We start from the raw sequence: 23749 nt of genomic DNA on the forward strand, positions 1-23749 counted from the left end.
TGTCCCACTATCATGATCAGCCTTCATTTGGGTTTCAGTAATTCCTCTCGGTTACATTACCCTTGGTCACGCCCTACCAGGCCTCCTACACCCTCATCACCACCAATTTGGATCACTTGTGGTTCCCTTGTCCCTGGGTTTGTTAACACCTCTTCCTCCCCCTCCTCCCCTCATGTCCCCCCAGAACTATCAGTCTCATTGTTTTCTCCTCCAGATTGTTCATCCAGCCTATCTTATTTAGACAGACCAGCAGAGATAATAACATGCACAAAAACAAGGCAGAGCAAAACCAAGCAACGAAAGAAAACAACAAAAAAACAACAACAATAAGCCAATGATAAAAAACACAACAACAAGAAAGAAAAGCTTGTAGGTAGTTCAAGGACTGTTTGTTGGCCTTCAAGAGTGTTTTTCAGTCAAGTCTGATGGGGCGCCAAGCTTTTACAGTTCTTATAACATTCTATACCTAATTGTATCGAGCATATTTGGACATAAGTTGCCATCATCATTTTCTAGACATTTATTTTCTACTTGAGCCCTTGGTATCCAGCTCCTCTTTTTTCCCTCCCTTGCACCCTCCCACTCTCGTGACCCCTTGATAAATTATAAATTATTATTATTTTCAGATCTTACACCAACCGCTATCTCCCTTCATCCACATTCCTGTTGTTCATCCCCCTGGGGGGGGTGAATTATGTGTCAATCATTCTGATTGGTTCCCCCATTCTCCTCTCCTTCCCCGACCTTCTCCCTACCCTCCTACTATCACTACTCCCAATTCTGTTCCTGGGGGGTTTATCTGGCCTGGATTCCGTGTGTCATGAGCTCTTATCTGTACCAGTGTACATGCTCCAGTCTAGCAAGAACAGAAAGACAGGACTGGGGTCATGATAGTGGGGGGGGGGTGAGGAAGCCTCTAAGAACCAGAAGCATATTGTGTGCTTCATCAGTGCTATACTGCACCCTGGTTGACCCATCCCTTCCTTGTGACCCACCTGTGAGGAATGGGTTTTGGGTCTCTGCTCCAACCCCCCTCATTCTCAAAAATATGTTTTTTGTCTTGTTTTGAGTCTTCTGGTGCCTCTTACCTTCATGATCACACAGGCTGGTGTGCTTCTTCCATGTGGGCTTGTTGCTTCTGTGCTAGATAGTCACTTGTTTAACTTCAGGCCTTTAACCACAGATGGTATATCTTTTGATAGCCCGGCACCATCCACTTTCTTCACCACATTTGCTTATGCACCCATTTTGTCTTCAGTGATATGCATCCATTTTTGTCTTCAGTGATCAAGCATCACAGAATTCCAGGTTTCTTTCCTGTTGTTGTTGTTTTATAAATGATCTTTTGCTTTCTTAATGAATGATGGTTTTAATGTCCTCCTACAGTTCAGCAGATCGCTTGTCATTAGTGTAAAATGCAGAAAATCTGTTCTTGAGATCTTCTCGAAATTCAGGTGAGATATGCTCAAGGTCATATTTTGCTTCTCATGGTCTTGTGTTAATTTTTATCAGCTTTATCCTGGACTTATATATAAGGAATGTATGGTCATGTCCAAAGTCAGCCCCTACCCTGGTTTCAGCTGCTGATATTGAGCTTTTCCAGTGTCTCATCCCCCAGATCTAGTCAGTTTGATCTCTATGTATTTTATCTGGTCAAGTCCATGTGTTCAAAAAAGGGTATTTTCAAGGAACAAATTTTGTTGGTCTTACAAAATTATATCATGTGATTGCTAGTTTTGGTCTAGCACCAAGCCTTTATTTTCTAACTACTGTCCCTTCTTTGTTTCCAACTTTTGAATTCCAATCACCAATCATTACCAAGCATCTTGATTGCATGTTTTATCAATTTCTGACTAAAGTCATTAGTAGAATTTTTCAATTTCTTCATCACTTGCTTTTGTGGTTGGTGCATAAATTTGAGGAATAGTTGACTTTCTTGCATGTGGATAGATATAGTCCTATCATAGACAGCATTGTATTTCATGATTCGTTTTGCAATGTCCCCTTTGACAATGAATACAGCACCCTTCCTAGTGATTGTGTTATTTCCACCACAGTAAATCATATGATTCTCCAATTCAAAACAGTCCATTTCAGCTCACTAAAACCTAAGATATTGACTTATTTGCATTTATTTTCATTTTTGACTACTTCTAATTTTCCTAGCTTCATACTTTGTACATCCTAAGTTCCAAATATTAGTAGATTTTTGCAGTTATATCCTCTTACCTTGGACTGTTCCCAATCAGCAAATGAAGATCTCAAAGACTGCACTCCCACAGGCTTCACACAGCTCTTGTCACCACGTTAATTCCATGCAGAGAAATTAGCTCTTCACATTTGAGTGCCTTCTGATCCAAAGGGCCCATCCTCCAGCACTGTCTCTAATAATGTTCTGCCTCCATTCAGTATGCCTTCAGGACAATGTTTCTGAGTGATGCATATGGTTTTCAGCGGTTACTTGTCTGTCAGTTGTACTTTGTTGACTTTTTTGTTGGTGTAATGCTGGAAGTTAAGTCACTGGTGTTTCAAATGCCAGTAGGGTCACCTAAAGCGAACAGGTTTCAGTGGAGCTTTCAGATACAGAAAAAACAAGATGAAGACAAGAAGGACCCAGCCCGCACTTCAGAAGAAGGAGCCACTGAAAACCTTATCAGGCACAGATATGGTTCTAAAAATGACATCTTTGTTCTTCAACACTTTAAAGAGGTCTTTTGCAGAAGATCTGCCTGATGTAATGTCCTTTGATCTCTTGACTGCTGCTTCTATGAGCATTGATTGTGGATCCAAGTAAGATAAAATCCTTGACAACTTCAACCTTTTCTCCTTTTAACATGATGTTACCTATTGGTCCAGTTAGGAGGATTTGGGTCTTCCTTATATTGAGTTGTAATCCATACTGAAAGCTATAATCCTTGATCTTCATCAGCAAGTGCTTCAATTTCTCCTCTCTTTCAGTACATACTGTAGATTGTTAATAAGCCGTCTTCCAATCCTTATGCCATATACTTCTTCATATAATTCAGTTTCTCTGATAATTTGCTTAGCATACAGATCGAACAGGTGTGATGAGAGGATCCAACCCTGACTCACACCTTTCCTGATTGTAAACCATGCAGTATTCCCTTGTTCTGTTTGTACAACTGCCTCTTGATCCATGTACAAATTCTGAATGAACACAATGAAGTGTTCCAGAATTTCCATTCTTCTCAAGGTCCTCCACAGTTTATTATGGTCCATACAGTCAAATGTCTTTGCACAGTTGATGAAACACAAGTAAACATCTTTCTGGTATCCTCTGCTTTGAACCAAGACCATCTGACATCAACAATGATATCCCTCATTCCTTGTGCTCTTCTGAATCCAGCCTGAACTTCCGGTAGTTTCTTGTCAATGTATTGCTGCAATCATTGTTGGATGATCATAAGCAAACTCTTTCTTGTTATAATATCAATATTATTGATCTGTAGTTTGAGCATTCTTTTGGGTCACCTTTCTTTGGAGGGGTACAAATATTGATGTCTGCAAGTCAGTTGACCAAGTAGCTGCCTTCCAAATTTCCTGACATAGAGGAGCGAGCACTTGCAATGCTTCATCAGTATGCTGACGCATTTCAATGGATATTCCAAAATTCCTGCATGAATCATTTTAGGACCGTCCATTCAGTGAAGCTTGTATTTCTTCCTTCAGCATCTTTGATTATTGCTTATATGCTACTTCCTCAAATGAAAGAATGTTGACTAGTTCTTTTTGGTACAGTGACTGCGTATCCTTTTCATCTTCTCTTGATACTTCCTGCGTTATTCAGTATCCATTTCTAACCATGAGCATGGTATATTCAGGAAAATACTACATGAACAAACTGACAAAAAAGTTTTAAAAAATTAAACATACAAAACAGCAAATAGAAGAACAGAACATTAATACTAAGGCTTCAGAAGTAGATAATCCAATGACAGAGCAAAGAATTAGAATTGATTCTTTGGGAGTCCAAATTAATGAGCTTGAGGACAAATCCTTCAATATGAAACTAGAGGAACAATACAAAAAATACTAAGAAATACTAAGAATTATGTAGGATATAATCAAAAGTAATCTTATGTGTGATCAGAGTTACAAAAAAGGAAGAAAAAACAAAAATATAACATTATAAAAGTTATTGGAATGTAACATACATGAATGTAACATCATGAAAAATAAGACCATAAACATTCAAGAAACTGAAAGAACCCCAAACAAAATCCACCCCAAATGAAAATCACCACAGCATATCATAATCAAGCTTTCTCAACCAAAGCCAAATAAAGAATCCTGCGAACAACACTCGAGAAATGAAAAATTACCTACAAAATAATATGAAGCTCCAATTTTTTAGCAGAAACAATACAGAGAAGGCAATAGGAAGGCATGCATTAAAAATCAAGAATTATATGCTAGACAAAATTGTGTTTCTAATAGTGAAATTAGGACATTTACAAATAAAAAGAAATTAAAGGAATTTATTAAAACCAGACGAACCTTTCAAGAAATACTAAGTGATTCTTTGGACAGAGAACCAACAGCGTAGATTAACATACATGATGAGAATTGGAATTTGAGGGGTCTTATAGAATTCTATATTTAACTTTTTGAGAAACTTCCCTACTGTTTTCCATAGTGACTGCATCATAGTATATTCCTACAAGTAATACACAAGAGTTCCAATTTCTGCCAATAGAGTTCAAAATGTGATTTTTTTCTTCAATTTTTCTGGTATTATAAATTCCTCTGGATATGAAGTAATATTTCATTGTTATTTTGATTTGGCTTTCTCTAATGGCTAATGACATTAAGCATCTTTTCATTTGCTAATTGTTCATTTCTAGATCTTCTTTGGAGGGATGTCAATTCAAGTGCTTTGTCTATTTTACATTGAGTTATCATTTTGTTGTTGTAGAAATTCTTTATATATACTGACTGTTTAATGCTTATTAGATATGAGATAGCCACATATTTTCTCTCATTTGGTAGATTGTCTTCTCATTTTCTTAATTAAGTTCTTTGATGCTTAAAATATCATTTTTGATGGATTTATTTATATTTTTCTGCTTTTTCTGTCATAGGCTAAGAAATTATTTTCAATAAAAGATTTTAAAATTTTTTCTAAGAGTCTTAAAATGATAAAATTTGGTCATTGATCCATTTTGGGTCAATCTTCATATATTATGTAAGGTACTTGTGCAACTTAGTTATTTTACATATAGAGCTCCACTAGTCCCAGCAACATTTGTAGAAAAGAAATTATTGTCCCATTGAATGGGCTTAGAACTATTTCTCAAATAAATTGACAATAGATATGTAACTTTACTTCTGAACACTCAACTTTACTTCATTTATCTGTATGCCTATTCTCATACCACTGTCAGTCTTTATTATTACTCTAGCTTTAAATTATATTTTACTATAGTGAATGTGAGTATCTCACTTTTTCTTCCTTCTACAGATAACTTTTTTTATCCATAAAAGGTTATAATTACATATGATTTTGAAATTTAATTTGTTAATTTTTGTAAATAAACCTATTGGAATTCTGATAGAGATTGTATTGAATCTGTAGGCTATTTTGGGTATTGGCATCTTAACACTATTATGTCTTCCAATTCAGCAGTACCATATGACATTTATTTAGGTCTTCTTTGATTTATTTAAGCACTGTTTATATTTCTCTGTGTATACATTTTTCACTTCCTGGCTAAATTTATTCTTGAGTATTTTATTCTTTTAGTTGGTATCATAATAATTCTTAGTCATTTTTCAATCATTAGACCCAGTTAAACCAATACCAAAAAGATGTTTGTAGAAGAGAAGGAAATTGCAGTGATTTCCAATTCAAACTTAAAGAAATGACAAGCTTGCTGGAAGAGAAGGACTCCCTTATAAAACGTCAGTCTGAGGTAAGAAATGTCAATCTGAGATAAGCAAGATAGGAGTGAGTGTGGAAGAAAACGTGACCCTGTTCATAAAGAATTTCCATAAACTTGAAAAAAATATAATTTCACAATTTACTGTATTATATGAGATGCAAAGTAAATACTTGTGAAGGACAGAAGATTTATATTTCAAGAGAGACCATTCAAATGATAGCTGGAATTGAAGTAGAAAATAAGTGCTATGGTCTGAGATATTTTTAAGACATTGATTTTATATCTCACTAGCAGTGGGACTAACAGTAAGATTGTGACCTCATTGCTACAAGTTGTGCTATTTCCACATGGAACTGTGTTCTATTCTTCCCTTATCTGCACCGTGTAGCCCAGGATCTGACACGCAGAAGATATTGAAGGACTACTCCAAATGGTGTGTTATATTGTTGTTATTGAACAAATGGTGCTTGTACTACAGTTCAGTGATATGCTTTATCTTAGAAATCAATAACTGTTTTCATGTTTAAGCTTCAATACTTTTGTGTTTAAGGAAAACTTTCACATATTTATCTTGAGAACCATGTTTATCCATTTTCATGTTATCGCCCAGATATAGAAATCCTATGCTAGTCAACGCAGGCATAATGTATTAGATACCTTGTTTCAAGGTATTCCAAAAATGGGTTAACATTCTTGCTTCAAGGCTAGAAATGAATGAAAATGTTTTGTTTCGTTTTTCCCCTTATGGCCTTGTTAATAAACTGAGCTTAATTCATACCTCATGTTGCTAATTGTCTCCAAATAACTCTATTTTCTTTATTTACAAGGAACTCTCCAAGCTGAGACAAGAAATATACTCATCTCATAACCAAACGTCCAGTGGTGGAAGGACTACTATAACCACTAAAAAGTAATGAATTTTTTTAATAACATTTTCATGTTGATTTGGTTATTAAATAATTTATTGCACATTTGATTGATGCACAAACCCATAAACAGAGTTGATTATGGTCTGCTGATCAATAGTTCCACTTAAGAATGAATATTTAAAAAATACTTCACTCTTATGGTCAATAAAATTCTGTAGCAAATCTCTTCTATATGAACAGTGTTAAACACTGTAGAAATGGGAACCAAAGTAATTAGTTGATTTACCACATGTGCAAGTCAGGACACTTTTAGAAACCCAACTCAAAGCAAGATTCACTTTACTGAATTTTCTTGGACTCTAGATTGAGTCATGTGCTTAAATTATGTCATCAGAAATCTCTCTCTCTCTACTTCGCTTGTCTTGCTCTTTTATGGCGAGTAGGCATTATTCACAGGCCGGGTCACCCTTCATAACAACGACATGATCACAGTTCACATTTCAATAAAATAGCAAAACCAAACAGAAAGTGATTTTTTATAAATAAAGTCTCCTTTGAATGTTTCATTTAAATAACATACAATAGGTGACCTTTTAAAATAAATTTATTATAGCTAAAACAAGACATTTTCATTGAAAAATATATTTTTAAAAATGGACGCTATCGCACATAATCTCAGTCTTCCTCAGTGTCCCCACACAACTGAAAGTAGCATTAAAAAAATCATTGGCTCCCTCCAGATTCCTTAGCCCTAAAACCTAAACAGTGGTCTGAGTGGCTTAAAGACAAATGGAGGAAAGTGAAACTAAAATGGACTTCGAGTCTTTTGACAAACAAGTTCGCTTCAAACAATCTCACACACACACACACACACACACACAAATCACCAGGGTAAATGTACATAAAACAAAGCATTTGGTATTTAAATTTTTTTATATTTTCATTACTTTGAACCTCTGATAATAAATATATATAGGGGATATTTCATATAAGTGGGATCATACAATAATTACTTTTAGTCACTTATTTTGCTCAGCATGTTTTTAAAATTAATCCAAGTTGTAGCATACATCAAGATTTCACTTCTCTTCATTATTGAGTATTATTCTACCTGTATGTACACATTTTCTTCATTTATTCACCTGTTGATGGGTATTTCATTTCTTTCCCTCTTTGCCTATTATGAAAAATGCTGCAACGAAGATTGGTGTACAATATGTGCTTAACTTCTTACTGTCAAATCTATTGGGCATGCCCTGTTTCCCAAAAAATTAGACCATGTCTCATATTAATTTTTGCTCCCAAAGATGCGCTAGGTCTTATTTTCAGGGGATATCTTATTTTTCCATGAAGAAGAATACAGTACACATTTATTGTTTATTGTTTTATTAAAAGAGACCTTGCACTTCCTGCTGGCTTCGGCTGCGCTGCGGCCAACAGTGAGCTGTGCGGTGGTGCCCACGGCTACGGTCCAGAGTCCAGAGTTACGGTCGCTTCAGGGGGCCTTATTTTAGGGAAGGTCTTATTTTCAGGGGGATGCCTTATATTTCAGCAATAGGCAAAACTGCAGGTGGGTCTTATTTTCGGGGGATGTCTTACTTTCGTGGAAACAGGGTATATGAAAAAGAGAAAGTGCTGTGTCATGTGGAACCCTACGTTTAACTTTTGAGGACCTTCCAAACTGTTTTTCATAGTGGCTGTATCATTTTATAATCCCACCAGCAATGGACAAGAGTTTCAATTTCACTATATCTATGGCCAAACCTATTGTTTTCTCTTTCTTTAAAGCATAGACACCATAGTGGTGTGAAGTGATCCCTCAATATGATTTTGATACGTATTTCCATAAGAAAAATAAATAAAAGCTCTCCAAGTAAAAAAGAAGAAAAACTATCCTATTTTTGCCGATGACATGACTCTCTATATAGAAAAAACCCACAAATATTTCACAAGAGAAATACTCGAACTAATAAACTAATTCAGCAAATTGACAAGATAAAAGATTGTCATGTAAAAATAAACAATGAGCTTTCTGAAATCATTACATTTGCAATAGCATTTAAAAGAATAAAACAACTGAGACTAAATTTAGCCACAGGAGTGAAAAATCAAAGCAATCTTGAAAAATAAGAACACAGTCAGAGGACACACATGTGCCAATCCTAAAACATACCAAAAAACCCCCAGGAAAACACAAACACAACAAAAAAACCTCACTGCCATTGAGTCAATGGCAACTCATAGTGAACCTGTAGGGCGGGGTAGAACTGTCCTTGTGAGGTTCCCACACTGTCTCTCTATTGGAGTAGAAATCTCTTTCTTTCTCCTGCAAAGCTGCTGGTAATTTCAAACTGCAGACCTTGTGGATCACAGCCCAATATGGAACCACTGTGCAACCAAGGCTCCTTTAAAACATACTATAAATAAAATTTTAATTTTGATAAAGTCCTTTTTATCTCTATCTTATTATTTGTTGCTGTGCTTTGGTTCATATTCTAAAGTCAATTTTAAAATACTAAGTCATGGAACTCCTACGTTTGCTTTAAGAGTTTCCTGCATTTATCTATTACTGTTATCCATTATGATTTCTTGTCCATAACGTGACATATACATCCAGACTTATATTCTTGCATTAGAAATTTGTGTTTCCCAACACCATTTCTTGAGGAGATGTTTCTTTCCAAATCGAGTGGACTTAGCATCCTAGGTGAAAATACGTAAGCCATAGATGTGTGTGTGGCTTATTTCTGGACTCTCAATTCTCTTCTATTGGTCTAAAGCTAAAATAACCAAAATTTGGTACATTGTGTAATGATAAGCATATAGACAGGGGTAGGATTCAAATAATTTAACATTTAATAACCAGTTCACTGCCCTGATGACTGTTATAAGTATAAAAAAGTTATATCAAAAGGTAGTGTATTACTTCATACGGTCAATACTTAAATACAAATAATAATAGAGGTACATGAAATTAGATTATATTATGAATTTTGAAATATTAAGGAAGAATACTAAGTGATACCTGACAAAAATAATAAAACTATTCTTTAAGGTATTTTCATATTGTTCTTTATTGGTGTCCTCATTTGCAATAGTCTTTGCATTTATCCAAGCATCATCAGCTGTGAGAATTTATCTTTAACCATCTTTTCACTGTAGGAGTAGGATCCCATTCCTTTAGAGGTAGGCCGATCAAGCAATAGTCATTGTATTTGATATATTTGAAACAGTTTAGCAACTTCTCTTCTCTAAACATATTATGTTCATCATTGGAAAACCCCCTTCTGTTTCCGCTGAACTTGTAGCAATAGTTCAGACAATATTTTTAGCTGTATGAATACCTTCAGGAACTTCATAGTTCACTCATAATATTTCATGGGAATCTGGAAGGTCATATAAAGGCAACACAAATGACAGTGTATCATCCTCTGGTTGTTATGCACTTTTCTTCTTTACATTATATGTTTGTTTACTGAAGTAACAAACACGAGGGAAATAAAAATGTATTATTTCCTCAAAAGTATAATGAGTTTTATGAAATGAATAAATAAATGTTACAAGAATAACTCTGTCTAATTTTTACACCTGCAGACAGAATGAACATTACAACTGGCACATAGAATACTCTGTTGCACAGATGAATTGTTAAAAAGAAAAGTTTAGTGAGAACTCTGATTATAAGTGCCATTTTAACAACTGGTTCACTAAACTCAACAAAAAACTGGGTATCAGTTCTATCAAACCAGTGTGAACTGCCTGAATCCCATCACTGCATGTAGACCAATCGCATAGAGTTGAGACTCCAGAAAGAAATACACACAAATTTCTGGCTAATGCATTTTCAATAAGGATGCTAAGTCCACTCAGTGAGGAAAGAAGAGTTTCCTCAGCAAATGGTGAAGTTCTAAAGCAGGAACATGAGTCTGAACTCATACAACACATGATGTACAAAAGCAAAGTCACCAGGAATAGATGTAATAACTAAATTCAGGAAAGTCTTCAATCAAATGTAGGAGTTTGACGAGTTAATATTTAACAATTGACTCTAGAATATGATCCCCAAAGCATAAGCAACAAATGATAAAACAGATAAAAATTACTTTACTAAAATTAAAATTTTGTTCATTGAAGACTGTTTCCAAAAAAAGTAAAAATATAACTATGGTTCCCATATATCACACATACAAATAAAATAGGGTAATTCGGTGTTATTGTTACAAGGATCTGTTCCAGTTCATAATGCATAGGTTTATTATAAATGAAATCCTTTTAAAGATGTATCTATGATAAGTGGATGACTAGACACCTTCTTGTCATAGTACACTTGTCTTAGGCTTCCTAGGGTGCTTTCAAAAAAAGATCGAATCAAATAAGTGGCTTCTGAAGGACTCTCCTGGACCAGCTGCATTTAAGGCCGATAGGTCAGCTAGGAAGGTTATGGTGATTGGGAGATTCCAAATATGTAACCTTGACAGATGTTCTTGAAGGACACATGATGATCACAGGGGCTTTTACAAAGATTCACGAAAACTGCATTGTTGGGGAAAAGACCAGGAAAGTTGTGCTTAGGAATTTTTCCACCACAACAAAAGCATCTGCTCATTCTTTCAGGGTAGCAAGGACTATCCTGGGAGAACTTCCTTGAGAAACTTTACCCCATCATCCAAGAGCCCTGATCTTGCCACCCTTTTCCTCCTAACTCAAAGAACATTTAAAACCATGATTGTCACCCCAAACTGCCATTATGACGTAGTGTAAATCAAAGAACACAGAAACCACTGGGGGAAAGTTTAGAAAAATGGAAACACCTCCCTTCAGAATTATATAAACCTACATGGAGCACAGGTTGAGAAACGATAGCTTCACATTTTTATATCTTTTGTTTACTAAAAGCTTCTCCTATTTTATAGCAATACTTTTTTTTGGCTTATTCTCCTATGTAAAAAATTCCACAACAGCAAAAAGACAAACAAATAATGGGCAAAAAGACTTGAACAACCATTTCACCAAGAAAAACATCTGTGCTCTTCTGTGGCTGAATTCTTTCATTTAGCATATCAAGATTTATCCATGTTTACTTTGTTGTTCACTAGTTGTTATAAAGTAATATTCCTTTGGGGGGGGCTATACTATGTTATATATATTCATTAATTAGTTGATAGGCATTTTGGATTACTATGAATAACACTGCTATTGCTATACATAACCAAGTTTTTGCATGTATGTATGTGTTCATTCATCTCTAGTATTATACGTAGGACCCCTACTGATGCTATCAGGTAGGTGTTGGCCTGCTAACTGCAAGGTTGGTGATTCAAATATACCAGCCCTTCGTGGGAGAAAGATGAGGCTGCCTGCTCCCATAAAGATTTACAGCCTCAGAAGCCCTATAGAGAGTTGCAATGAGTCCGAATAAACTTGGTGGCAGTAAATTTGGTTTCTTTTTCATACCCCTAAGAGTGGAATTGCTGAGACACATAGTAACTCTATGTTTAAATTTGTAAGGAACTATCAGACTTTTCCAAAGCAGGTGTATCTTTTCCCAGTTCACCCATCTTCTCCAGATCGCTACCAACATTTGTCTCTCATTGTGGTTTTCCTTTGCATTTCCTGAATAACAGATGTTGTTTAGCATTTTTTTAATGTATCTATTGGCCATTTGTATATCCCCACTGGAGAAATGTCTATTAAAGTATTCCACTTTGCCATTGAATCATTAGCTTTTTTATTGTTGAGTTATAAGAGTTCTTTATATATCTAGATACAAATTCAAATATATGATTTGCAAATATTTTCTCTCACTCCATAGGTTGTCTTCTCCCTTTCTTGACATCATTGCATCATGAGTTTTAAATTTAGATGAATTCTAAATCATCTTATTCTTTTGTTGCTTTTCAGAAGTAAAAACTTATAGCATAAAACAGTGGCATTTGTGACAAACGGTTGCATTTTCCAACGTCAAAAGTTATGCATCTAGATTTTTGCTTAGAGATTTTCAGTTACATTCATTACTTTATAGAAACTTATTACCACATATTCTTCCTCTAGAGCAGCTGGTGGGTGTGCAGTGCTAAACTTTTGGTTTCTATAAAGATTGCAGCCTTAGAAATCATATTGGGCAGTTCTCCTCTGTGCAATAGACAAGATAATGATAAACAGAGAAGGGACTGACATTAACAAGGACTTCTTTTAATTGAATGGAACAATGACAAAAACAAAACAAACTTACTGCCATTGAGTCAATCCCAACTCACACAACCCTTTGGATTTTTGAGACTTTACATCTCTATGGGAGCAGGAAGCTTCATCTTTCTCTCATGAACTGGCTGGTGGGTTTGAACCACTGACCTTATGGTTAGCAACTCAGTGCATAGCCCACTATACCACCAAGGCTTCTTGTCCCATGTGAGCAGCAATCAAGAAATCCAGAAAGTATTGCATTGAGTAAATCTGTAGCACAAGACCATTTCAAAATGTTGACGTGCAAAGTCATCATTTTGAGAATGAAGGTGTGCTGGGTCCAAGCAATGGTATCTTCTGTCATCTATGGTAGATAATTGTGTTAGGCTAGGTGCACTAGAGAAACAAATCCAGTGATATTCATATATGTGTAAGAAAGAGCTTTATATTGAGGAGTAATTATATAGCAAGCAAACATCCCAGCGCAGTCTAACTCAAGTCCATATGTCCTATGCTACTCCATAAGTCCCTCTTCAGACTCAAACAGCCACATGCAATGACACAGAATGCCAGAAGATCACAAGCCGGTGTGTGCAAATTGTGTGGATCTGAGGTCAGAGGAAAACATGGCATGGCTCTAGCAGCTCTTAGGGTGACCAGCAAGTAGGAAGGTGAAGGCAGAGGGAAAGAGGCCAGCCTCCAGAGAGTTATACTATATTCCAGTCACACTTCCAAAGGAGGTCATCCCTGAACTTGGGCCAAAGGGATTCACCATGGGCATAGTTCATGTGGAGACCCTTCAAATGGATTCTGGGCTTCCACTGTCATCCATAGCCTTCTGCAAACCAAGTGTTCAGAATCTAAGCTCCGATATCATTGCTTCCTCTGGATTTAGATTTCAATGTTTACAATTCCTTGATCACTCAGGCTGGTGTGCTTCGTCCATGTGGACAGTTGATGCTTCACTGAGATGGCTGCTTATTTAAAGACAGCCCTTTAAGACCCCAGATGCTAAACTTTCTGCTAGCTGAGCACCATCTGATTTCACCACCCTTTGCTATAGGACCCATATCTTCAGTGAGGATGAGTATTGAGTAGAGCCATGTCATAAGAACTAATTGTTCTTACATTAGGGCTACAATTAAGGATGAGCCCCAACCCATTCATATAGCTGTAGTTTATATATGTTCATAGTTCATTTTAGAGACATCATTATCATTCTATTGGAGAACATTAAAAATCATCCCCATGGGGCATCAGGTAATTCTATCATAGCATCATTAGTTTAGTCAATGGTGTAAATTTTAAATACCGTTGACAAAAGGAAAATATACATATACAGGGCAACTGTCAGACAGCAATGTACAAAGTGTTGACTTGTACAGATTAAAACCTTAGCTGACTGGACACAATATGCACAAACAATGAGGGTTGGGGATAGGGAAGACATTTCAATATCACTCATTTACAAAGGCAGAACATATGTCACAAGAAAGCAATGAGAGCATGAAAATAGTAAAAATATATGGTAGTCACAGGCCACCATTCATTGGAGATCCTCAAAGAGTCCAATTAGGAACATAATACTAAATGCCTTCTCCCATTGAGGTCTCTATAAGTAAAATTCAGTTTTTACCCATGGCAGGTTGCTCACCAAGAGAAATACAATTGTCTTCTCTAAGACAGGCATGTCACACCACCCTACCTCTTGACTTGAATTTCCTGTAAGGTTCACTAAGCACTCTTGTAGGAGTGACTTGATTTGGGGGTGATCATGGAACCATGTTACATGGCACAAACGGATTGGTCTCCCTCTCCCCTCAACATAAGAAACTGACTCCAGATAGGCGAGATCTCACCTCTCGAAGTGGTTTTCAAGATGTACAAATAAAGGGGTTGACATATGGTCCAGGGACCCTGCATAGACTTCGTTCCTTGAGAGACCAGATTACATGACCTGAGAACAGAAGCCTATGTTTATCTTTATAGGATTGGTCTACTATTTGTCCTTTTGTGAGTGGCTAACCTGATGCAGCATAATAGCTTCCAGGTCCATCCATGTCATGAGGGGTTTGATGGTTTCATCACTATTTTAATAGGAATGCATAGTGTGCCAGAGTTTCCTTATTAATTCTTCTATTGATGGGCACTTAAGCTGTTCTTAGCTTCTGACTACTGTGAAGTGTGCTGCAATGAGCATAGGTGAGCATAATTCTGTTCATGTTCTGTCTCTTACTTCTTTCAGTATATGCCCAGTAGAGGTATTAATGTTTCTTAAGGTATTTCTATTTTAGGTAGTTATTTTAGGTAGTGTCATATTATTTCCTCCAAGACTTGTACATGTTTATGAGCCCACCATAGGAGTTCAAATGTGTCTGCACCCTCTCCAACTTTTGTTACTCTGGTTTTTTTAAATTAGGCTAACGTTATGGGTATAAGGTGATATTTCACCTTTGTTTTGATTTGTGATCATGAGCATTTCCTCGTGTTTGTTAGGCACTTGAGTACCATCTTTGTTGACTTTTCTGTTTGTGATAGTTAGGTTTATTGTGCCAAACGCTGGCGATCAGAATGTGCTGGAGCGTAGGCCAGCCTGTGGACTGTGTCGCTAGAGCTTGAGGCGCCTTTGAGACCTGCTTTGCCACATTGCTGGTGCGTACAAAGCTTCAGCTTGATACTGGTGGATTCTGTCCCCTTGCATTGTTTGTGTTGGACATCGCATCCAGGCCTGCTTTGCTAAACTCAACTGTTAGTGAACCACCCTGCTGCTTGTTGCCTGTGGGCACACTCTGCTTGCCTTGCTGCGGGGAGGACTCTACTGTCTGCTTCCTTGACCTTGGACCTGGCAGCCCATGTGAGTTAAGGACTTCCAGTATCTTAACTGTTCCATAGAAGTGAGTTGAACTGAACCCTCTGTACTGCTGTGTGGGCTAATTAGCCATTATAATCCTTCTCGTTGTATAAACCTGTATATATATATAACCATATATATACTTACATATATATATGGTTATATATATAAAATCATAAGTGTCCTGATCTCGTTTCTCTAGAGAACCCTGCCTAACACACTGTTCATGTCTTTTTCCTACTTTTAATTGGATCTGCTTTTTTCTTATTGAGGTGTTGCAGAATTCTATAGATTTTAGTAATTAGTCCCTTATCAGTTGTGTCATTGCAAAAGATATTTTTCCCCAGCCTGTGGGTTCTTGTTTTATTCTTTTGATGAAGTTTGATGTGCACAAGTGTTTTACTTTTAATATGTCCCAGTCATCTTTTATTTTTCACTGTGTGTGCTTCCTTTATTATATTTGGTCACCTTTATATGCCCTGCATTAGGCATACAAAGTTTGTCCCAGTTTTGTCATTGATTATCCTTATTGGTCTGGGGTTTACATTTAAGTCTCTAATACATCCTGAGGTTGCTTGTTTACGTGGCACAAGGTATGGGTCCTGTTATTCTTCCAATTTTCCCAGCACCACTTGTTGAAGAGACTGTCTCTCACTTGATATTTCTTTAGTCCGTCATCAAAAATGAGTTGCCTTTAGATGGACGTTTTGAATCTGTCGAGTTTCTAGTCTGTTCCATTGGTCGATGTCTCCATTGTTGTACCAGCGGCAAGCTGTTTTGACTACTGCGGCTGTGTAATAGGTTTTGAGATTGGGTAATGCAAAGCTTCCAAATTTATTATTCTTTCTAAGGAGTTTGTGACTTATCTAGGATCTCTTCCCTCGCCATATGAAGTAGGCAATTCGTTTTTCCATTACCTTAAAAAATTAAGTTGGGATCTGGATCAGAATTGTGTTGTATCAGTAGATCATTAGAGGTAGTATTGACATTTTCACAATATTAATTCTTCCTATGCATGAATATGGGACATTCTTCCAGTTATGTAGGTCTCGTTTGGTTTCTGTAGTTTTCTTTATAGAGATCTTTTGTTTTTTGGTTAGGTTTATTCTCAAGTATTTTACCTTTTGTGTGGTTATTGTAAATTGTTTTGTTTTCTTGATGACTTTTTCAGAACTGTCTTTGCTGGTGTACAGAAATCAAATTGATTTCTGCTTGCTAATCTTCTATACTGTTACTTTAACAAATCCCTTAATTTTTCCCAACATTCTTTTTGTGGAGTCCTTGAATTTTTGTATATATCAAATTATATCATCTGCAAATAGTGAGAATCTCTGTTCTTCTTTGCTCAGTTGTATTCTCTTGATTTCTTGCTGCTGTCTAATGATTCTGGAAATGACTTCCAGCATGATGTTGACTAAGGGGCATCTTTGTATAATTCCAGTCAGAATTTCACTGTTGAACATGATGTTCACTTGCATTTTCAGATGTTGCCTTTATTATGTTGAGGAACTTCCCCTCTAGGGCTACTTTATTAATTATTTTTGTCTAAAGTGGGCATTGAAAATTGTTAAATGCCCTTTGTACATCTATTGATATGATCATGCAGTTCTTGTTTTTTGCCTTTTTATGTGGTGGATTACATTGATGATTTTTCAACGTTGAACTACTCTTGCATCCATGGTATGATTCCCACGTGGTCGTGTTGAAAAAAAATTTTTTTTGTCTAATATATGTTAGTGGTTTCTATTGGTCAGAATTTTGGTGAGAATTTTTGCATCTATGTCCATGAAGGATATTGGTCTGTAGTTTTCTCTTTGTGTGGGTCTTTGCCTAGTTTTGGCATCAGGGTTCCCAGAATGAATTTGTGAGTTTGCTGTCCCTTTCTATATTCTGGAATGGTCTTTGTTGAAATGGTGACAGCATTTCCCTGAATACTTGGTATTCCCTGAATAGTTCCCCTGTGAAGTCAGCTGGTACTGGAATTTGGGGGGGGTGGGGGGTGGAATGTTCTTGTTGATCTTCTCTAGTTCTTCTTTTGTTATGTGTCTGTTGAGGTTTTCTACATCCATCTAGGTTAAATTGTGTAGATAATATATTTTAGATATTTTCCATTCCTTCCAGATTATCAAATTTATTGGAGTACATTCTTTTGTAGTAGTTTGTTACTATTGTTATTTCATTTGGATCAGTCGTGATATTGCACTCTTCGTTTATAATTCTTGATGTTTGCATCTTTGCTTTATGTTTCTTTATTAAGTTTGCTAGTGCTTTGTCAACTTTGCTAATCCTTTCAAGGAACTAGCTTCTTGTCTTCTTGATTTTTCTATTGTATTTTTGTTTTACAGCTTATTTATGTTCTGATCTTTATGATTTATTTTCTTCTGTTGTTGGAGGGTTTAGGTTGTTGCCCTTTTCCTAGTTTTGAAAGTGTTGTATTAAGGTGTTGATTTTGAATTTCTGCTCTTTTTTCATGTGCTCACTGATTGTTATAAGTTGCCCTGTGATCATTGCTTTTGCTGTCTTCCAAAGGTTTGGGTATGTTGTATTATCTTTCTCATTTGTTTCAAGGAATTTCTTAATTCATCCCTTATTTGATTTATCATCTAGTCGTTTTTAAGTAGTAAAGTCTCCATGTGTTTGTTTTTATGTTCCTATTCTTTCTATTGTTGCTTTCCAGTTCCATAGCAGTTATGTGAGAAAATGAATCATAGCATATCATTTTTTTCTTAATTTACTAAGGCTTACTTTGTGTTCTAACGTGATCTATCCTACTTTATGTACTATGCATGCTAGAGAAGAAAATCTACTGTATTGTTGTCAGGTGGAGTGTTCTGTATATATCTACAAGTGCAAGTTGTTTGATTCTGCTGTTTAGCTCTTCTGTTTCTTTATTGACTTTTTTTCCCGATGATCTGTCTTTCCTTGAGCATGGTGCATTGAAGTTTCCTATTGTTGTTGTCAGCTGATTATTTCTGTTTACAACTCTGTGCAAATTTGACCACTGTATTTTGAGGCACTTTCATTGAGCGAATATGTTTTTTATGGTATGTCTTAGACTTCTATCATTTCTTAAATCATTATGTAGTGTCCTTTCTTGTCTCTCATTTTCTCATTTGCCTAGAGGTCTATTTAATCAGAGATTAATATTGAGACCCCTGCCTTTTGTGGTTGCCATTAGCTTGGTAAATTTTTTGCCCTCCTTTGATATTTAGTATATTTTTGTCTTTTAATTCAAGATGTGTATTCTATAGGCAGCATGTAGATGGGTCTTATTTTCTAATCCAGTCTGCTACTGCCTGCCTTTTGAAATGTGCATTTAATCCATTGGTATTCAGTGTCATTATTGATATGTGTGGGGTGGCTACTTTCATTTTCCTGTGTGCATGCTTGACTTTTTACCCTTTCTTGTGGTTTTACTTGTGCCTTTGTTCCTCTCATAAGTTTACATTGCTTTGAGTGCTGCCTACATTTGTATTGGTTTCTGTGTGATGTTGTTCTCTATAATACTCTCAGGTTTTTCTGCTGTTTTTACTGCTTTTCCTATATATTAACCTTCTTAAAATTTCTTGTTGAAACGTTCTTTTTTGTTTTACAAATTACTTTGGTTTTTCTTTGGAAATACCTTTATTTTCCTCTAGATTTTGAGGGATAACTTCGATGGATATAGGAGTCTTAGTTGGTAATTTCTTCTTTAAAAATTTGATATATGTCACTCTATTGTCTCTTGCCTACACATGTTCGACTGAGAAGTCTGAGCTTATCTTTAGTTTTCCTTTGTAGGTAACTGCTCTTTTTCCCTAGTTGCCCTAAAGATTATTTCCTTTTCCTTGAAACTGGAGAATTTGACTATGATATTTCTTGATGTTTTTCTTCTGGCGTCTATCCTATTTGGAGTTCTCTCAGCTTCTTGAATTGTTATTTTTCTCTTCCTTTGAAATGTTGGGGAAATTTTCTTCCATGAATACTTATATTATTTTCTTTGTAGATATTTTTTGTTTCTTCTTACTCCAGGACACCAATGAGGTTTAGGTTGTTTATCTTGATAGTGTCCCACCTAATTTTCAAATCTTCTTAGGATTCCTTCACTTTTTTGTTGATTATTTCTCTCATTGTAGTCAGAATGATTGCCTTTTTTGCTCATTAATTCAATTTTCCTTTTTATCCATTCTACTCCTCGGGTTTTTTACTGTGTTGACTAATTTTGTTATCTCGTTGCCAAACATCTTTGATTCCTTTTAGTGTAAAGTTTCTAAAATTTCTTCCATTATTTTCATGAGTGTCATTCCCCCACTCCCACCCTACCCCCATCTCTTGAACTGACCCAAACCTAAATTTACTCTAAATCCTATTTCTGGTATTTCAAGAGTTTTGTTTTGTTTTTTCGCAGAGTACTCCATTGTGTTTGAGTTATGTTCTGTTGTTTGAGCTTGTTTTTCTTGATTTGGGGGGAGTTGGATTGTGGCTGACTGCTGCTTCCATGGCATTGTGTTGTAGCTATTAGTGGTGTGTGCAATGCTAGCTTGTAGTTGGTTTTCTCAAGTTATGCAGAAGCTATTTAACTGGAGCTGAAAAATTTCAGATGGGGAAATGAAAAAGTGAGAGAACTGAGTAAGTGGGGAAGGTGAAGTGGAAGAAGAGAAAGAATAGATGAAAGTAATAGTAGTCCTAGTAGGGGTCAGTGTGGAAAGACTAAAGAGGTTGTAAAAATAATGTGAAATGCTTTTTAATGGGGGTAATTAAGACTTAATAGGCTGTGTGGATACATGTTTCACTAGGAGATGGAGAGAGATAACAGAAATAAATAATGAGTGGGCCAGGTGAAAAAAATGTAAGCAAATAATCCAACCAGAAGAGAACGAATATATATACACACACATATATTTAGAAGAAGTAGTTGAGTTAAAGAGAATGATAAAGAAAAGAGAGATGGAAGGAAAAAGCAGGAAAGGGAGGAAAATAGGACAAGAAAAGTGACATTTTTATGTGCAGAGAATATAAGAAGTAAAAATTTAAGCAGGGGCTAGGCTTGTGTGTGTATATATCGAATCCTGTTGCTAGAGCAGCGTGAATATGGTTAGGTCTCTGCCCTCAGGTGTGTGTGTGTGGGGGGGGGAGCTTGGCCTTACAAAAAATTGTTTGGTTGGGTGTGGTTTGCCTGTATCTGCCTGGTGGGTATGCATATCCACAGGGGAACAGTGTCACAAAGAGACAGGATATGAGAATCATAAAAGTAATATAGAATGTAGATTAAATTAAAAGTACAAGGATATGAAAAATAATGATGAAAAGGTAAACCTGCAGTTTGTCTGGGGCTTCCTGTTTTGTGTTTTTTTTTTTCAGAGTTGGTATGTGCACATGTCGGTTGCAAGGGGGAGGAGGTAGGTGAGGGAGGATGGAAGATATTTAATGGCAAAAAAAAATGTTGCTTGAGTAGTGAGGAAGTCTGCCCCAAGCTACCCACATGGTCTTCTATCCACTCAGAGATCCTAGATAGTTTGGCTGGGTGAATTGAAAAGGGAACTGGAAGTATAAGCTTGCACAGGGAGTAGAAGGGGGAGTGCACTGAAGGGGCTCAGTCCACTGGCCAATGGTGAAGGGGAGTCAGAAACAATTGGCTGTTGCTGCTGATCTCCAATTTAAGAAAAACGTGTGTCCTTTGCTTTTATGCTGTTTCTCTGGCTTCCTAGGAGCTCAGAATTCCTTCCTATTAGGACTTATCTGATATTTTATGAGAAGATCTTCCTGTGATTGTTATCTGGTGGCCATATTCTCCCATAGATCTTAATTTATCAGAATCTACTTCAGAATTATACTGAATTAATTCCAGAGAGATAGAGAAACATTAATCCTATATAACGTTATTCACTCTTCCCCACCCCTTTTATGCTATTATTGTTGTACACATTGCATCTACATATGAGGGAAAATCAGAAAGTAGTTTTACAAAATTATAGAAATCTTTATTAAACAAAAATATCAAAATTTGAAGCTATTATTTCTTGACATATCTTCTATCTAGGTCTATATACTTATGAAGGTACTGTTTTCATACCTCTAGCCCATCCATGAAGAATTCTGTACGCTTCTATTTTCGCCACTTCAAAATAACACTTTTGGCATTCTCTAGGGACTCCAATTATGTCTGTTTTATATATGTCTTTTGAGTTCTGGGAAGAAAAAAATGTCTGAAAAAGTAAGATCAGGGTTACATGGTGCATGGGATAAAGGTTTCCAATGAAATGCTCATAGAATAGCTCTTGCTTCCCTCAAAGAATTGTGATGGTTAGGGAAAACATTGATCAGTTCAACTTTAGTGGCCTTTCTCACCAATGAATTTTCAATTTTCTTAAAATTTCTTCATAGAAAACCTCCATAACCGTCCTGTCTCCTTCAAGAAATCAATCAATTCAATCTATATTACTTCATTGGAATCCAAAAGACACTTGTGATAACCATCTGCACTGACCTCTAAGCCTTGAATTTAACCAGTATAGAAAATTCACTCAAAATTTACTTTTATAATTGGGCCATTCTATAAATGAGCCCTAAGGAGACTAATACAAATGTATTTTAAGGGAACTTGTCTTTCGCCATCCCCTGATCACAGATGCATATTTAAATACATTTTTTTGTAGTAAACTACTGCATATATGTCCTAGAACCCTAGTACCAATACTTATTGACTTACCTTCATATGCTCAATGGTTCGTTGTTCAGGTTGAAGTTGAATAGAATTAAAACAAGTTCATGACAGTCAAAATACTACCTTAAGTATATCCTACGTGAGTTTAGAGAACATCTCAAGAACAGATTTAACACATTAAGCACTAATGAAAGAAGACCTGAATGACATCAAGAACATCATAAATAAAGCAAAATGTCAAAAAAAAAAAGACCAAAGTGGGTGTCAGAAGAGACTTTGAAAATTGTTCATAAATGTAGAGAAGCTACAGCAAATAGATGGAATGATGAACTAAAAGGGCTGAATAGAACATTTTAAAAGGCAGATAAAAAATAAATAAATAAAAGGCAGCTCAAAAAAGAAAAAAATATTAAATGAAGTATGCAAAGTCCTGGAATCTGAGTGCCGAAAAGGAATGACACAATATCCAAAGCTAAGAGAAATGAAGGAAAATTCAAGACTCCAGTTGCTATATTGGAGGATTCCATGGAGAAAATATTGAATGATGCAAGACATATCAAAAGAGGGTAGGAGGAATACACAGAATCATGGTACCAAGCAATTTGCAGACCTTTAACGACTTCAAGAGGTAGCATATGATCAAGAACTGATTATATTGAAGGAAGAAGCTCAAGACGGATTGAAGAAATTAGGGGAAAACAAGGTTGCAAGAATAGACAGAATAGTAATGCTTGTTTGTTTGTTTGTTTCAAACTGATGCAGCCCTGGAAGCGCTCACTCATCTATGCCAAAATTTTGATGACAGCTACCTGGCCAACCTACTGGAAGAAATTCATATTTGTGCCTATTCCAAAGAAAGGGAATTCAACATAATATGGAAATTATCAAATAATATCATTAAGATCACACACAAGTAAAAATTTTGAAGATAATTAAAACAGTTGCAGAAGGACATTGTACGGAAGCTAGCTGTTGGAATTTAAAGTCAGATTCAGAAAAGGATATGGAACAAGGGATATCATTTGTGACGTCAGAGGGATCTTGAGTGAAAGCAGAGAATACTAGAAAGATGTTTATCTGAATTTTATTGATCGTGCAAAGGCATTTGACTGTGTGGAGCATAACAAACTATAGATAATATTAAGAAGAATGGGAGTTCTATAGAACGTCAGTATGAATTGCAACTCAATGTTTTGGTGGATCATGCTGAAAGGACCATGGACTTCCAGAAAGATAAACAAATCTGTCTTGAAAGAAGTACAGCCAGAGTGCTTCTTAGAAGTGTGCAGCTCAACACTTC

General features: G+C 36.1%; 1 protein-coding gene across 1 annotated transcript in view; it reads left to right on the forward strand.

Annotated features, from left to right (window-relative positions):
• The window catches only part of POF1B (POF1B actin binding protein), a gene marked incomplete at its 5' end in the record, with an annotated part of 86459 nt that overhangs the window by 32905 nt on the left and 29805 nt on the right, over positions 1 to 23749 (forward strand). The window contains 2 exons of the mRNA XM_030887583.1: positions 5805 to 5933; positions 6731 to 6813. Of these exons, the coding sequence (XP_030743443.1) occupies positions 5805 to 5933; positions 6731 to 6813 (212 nt within the window). The remainder of the gene's footprint in view (positions 1 to 5804; positions 5934 to 6730; positions 6814 to 23749) is intronic.

The sequence above is a fragment of the Echinops telfairi genome, unplaced genomic scaffold, assembly GCF_000313985.2.
Source record: "Echinops telfairi isolate 266 unplaced genomic scaffold, ASM31398v2 ScPeMD7_7419;HRSCAF=8457, whole genome shotgun sequence".
NCBI lineage: Eukaryota > Metazoa > Chordata > Mammalia > Afrosoricida > Tenrecidae > Echinops > Echinops telfairi.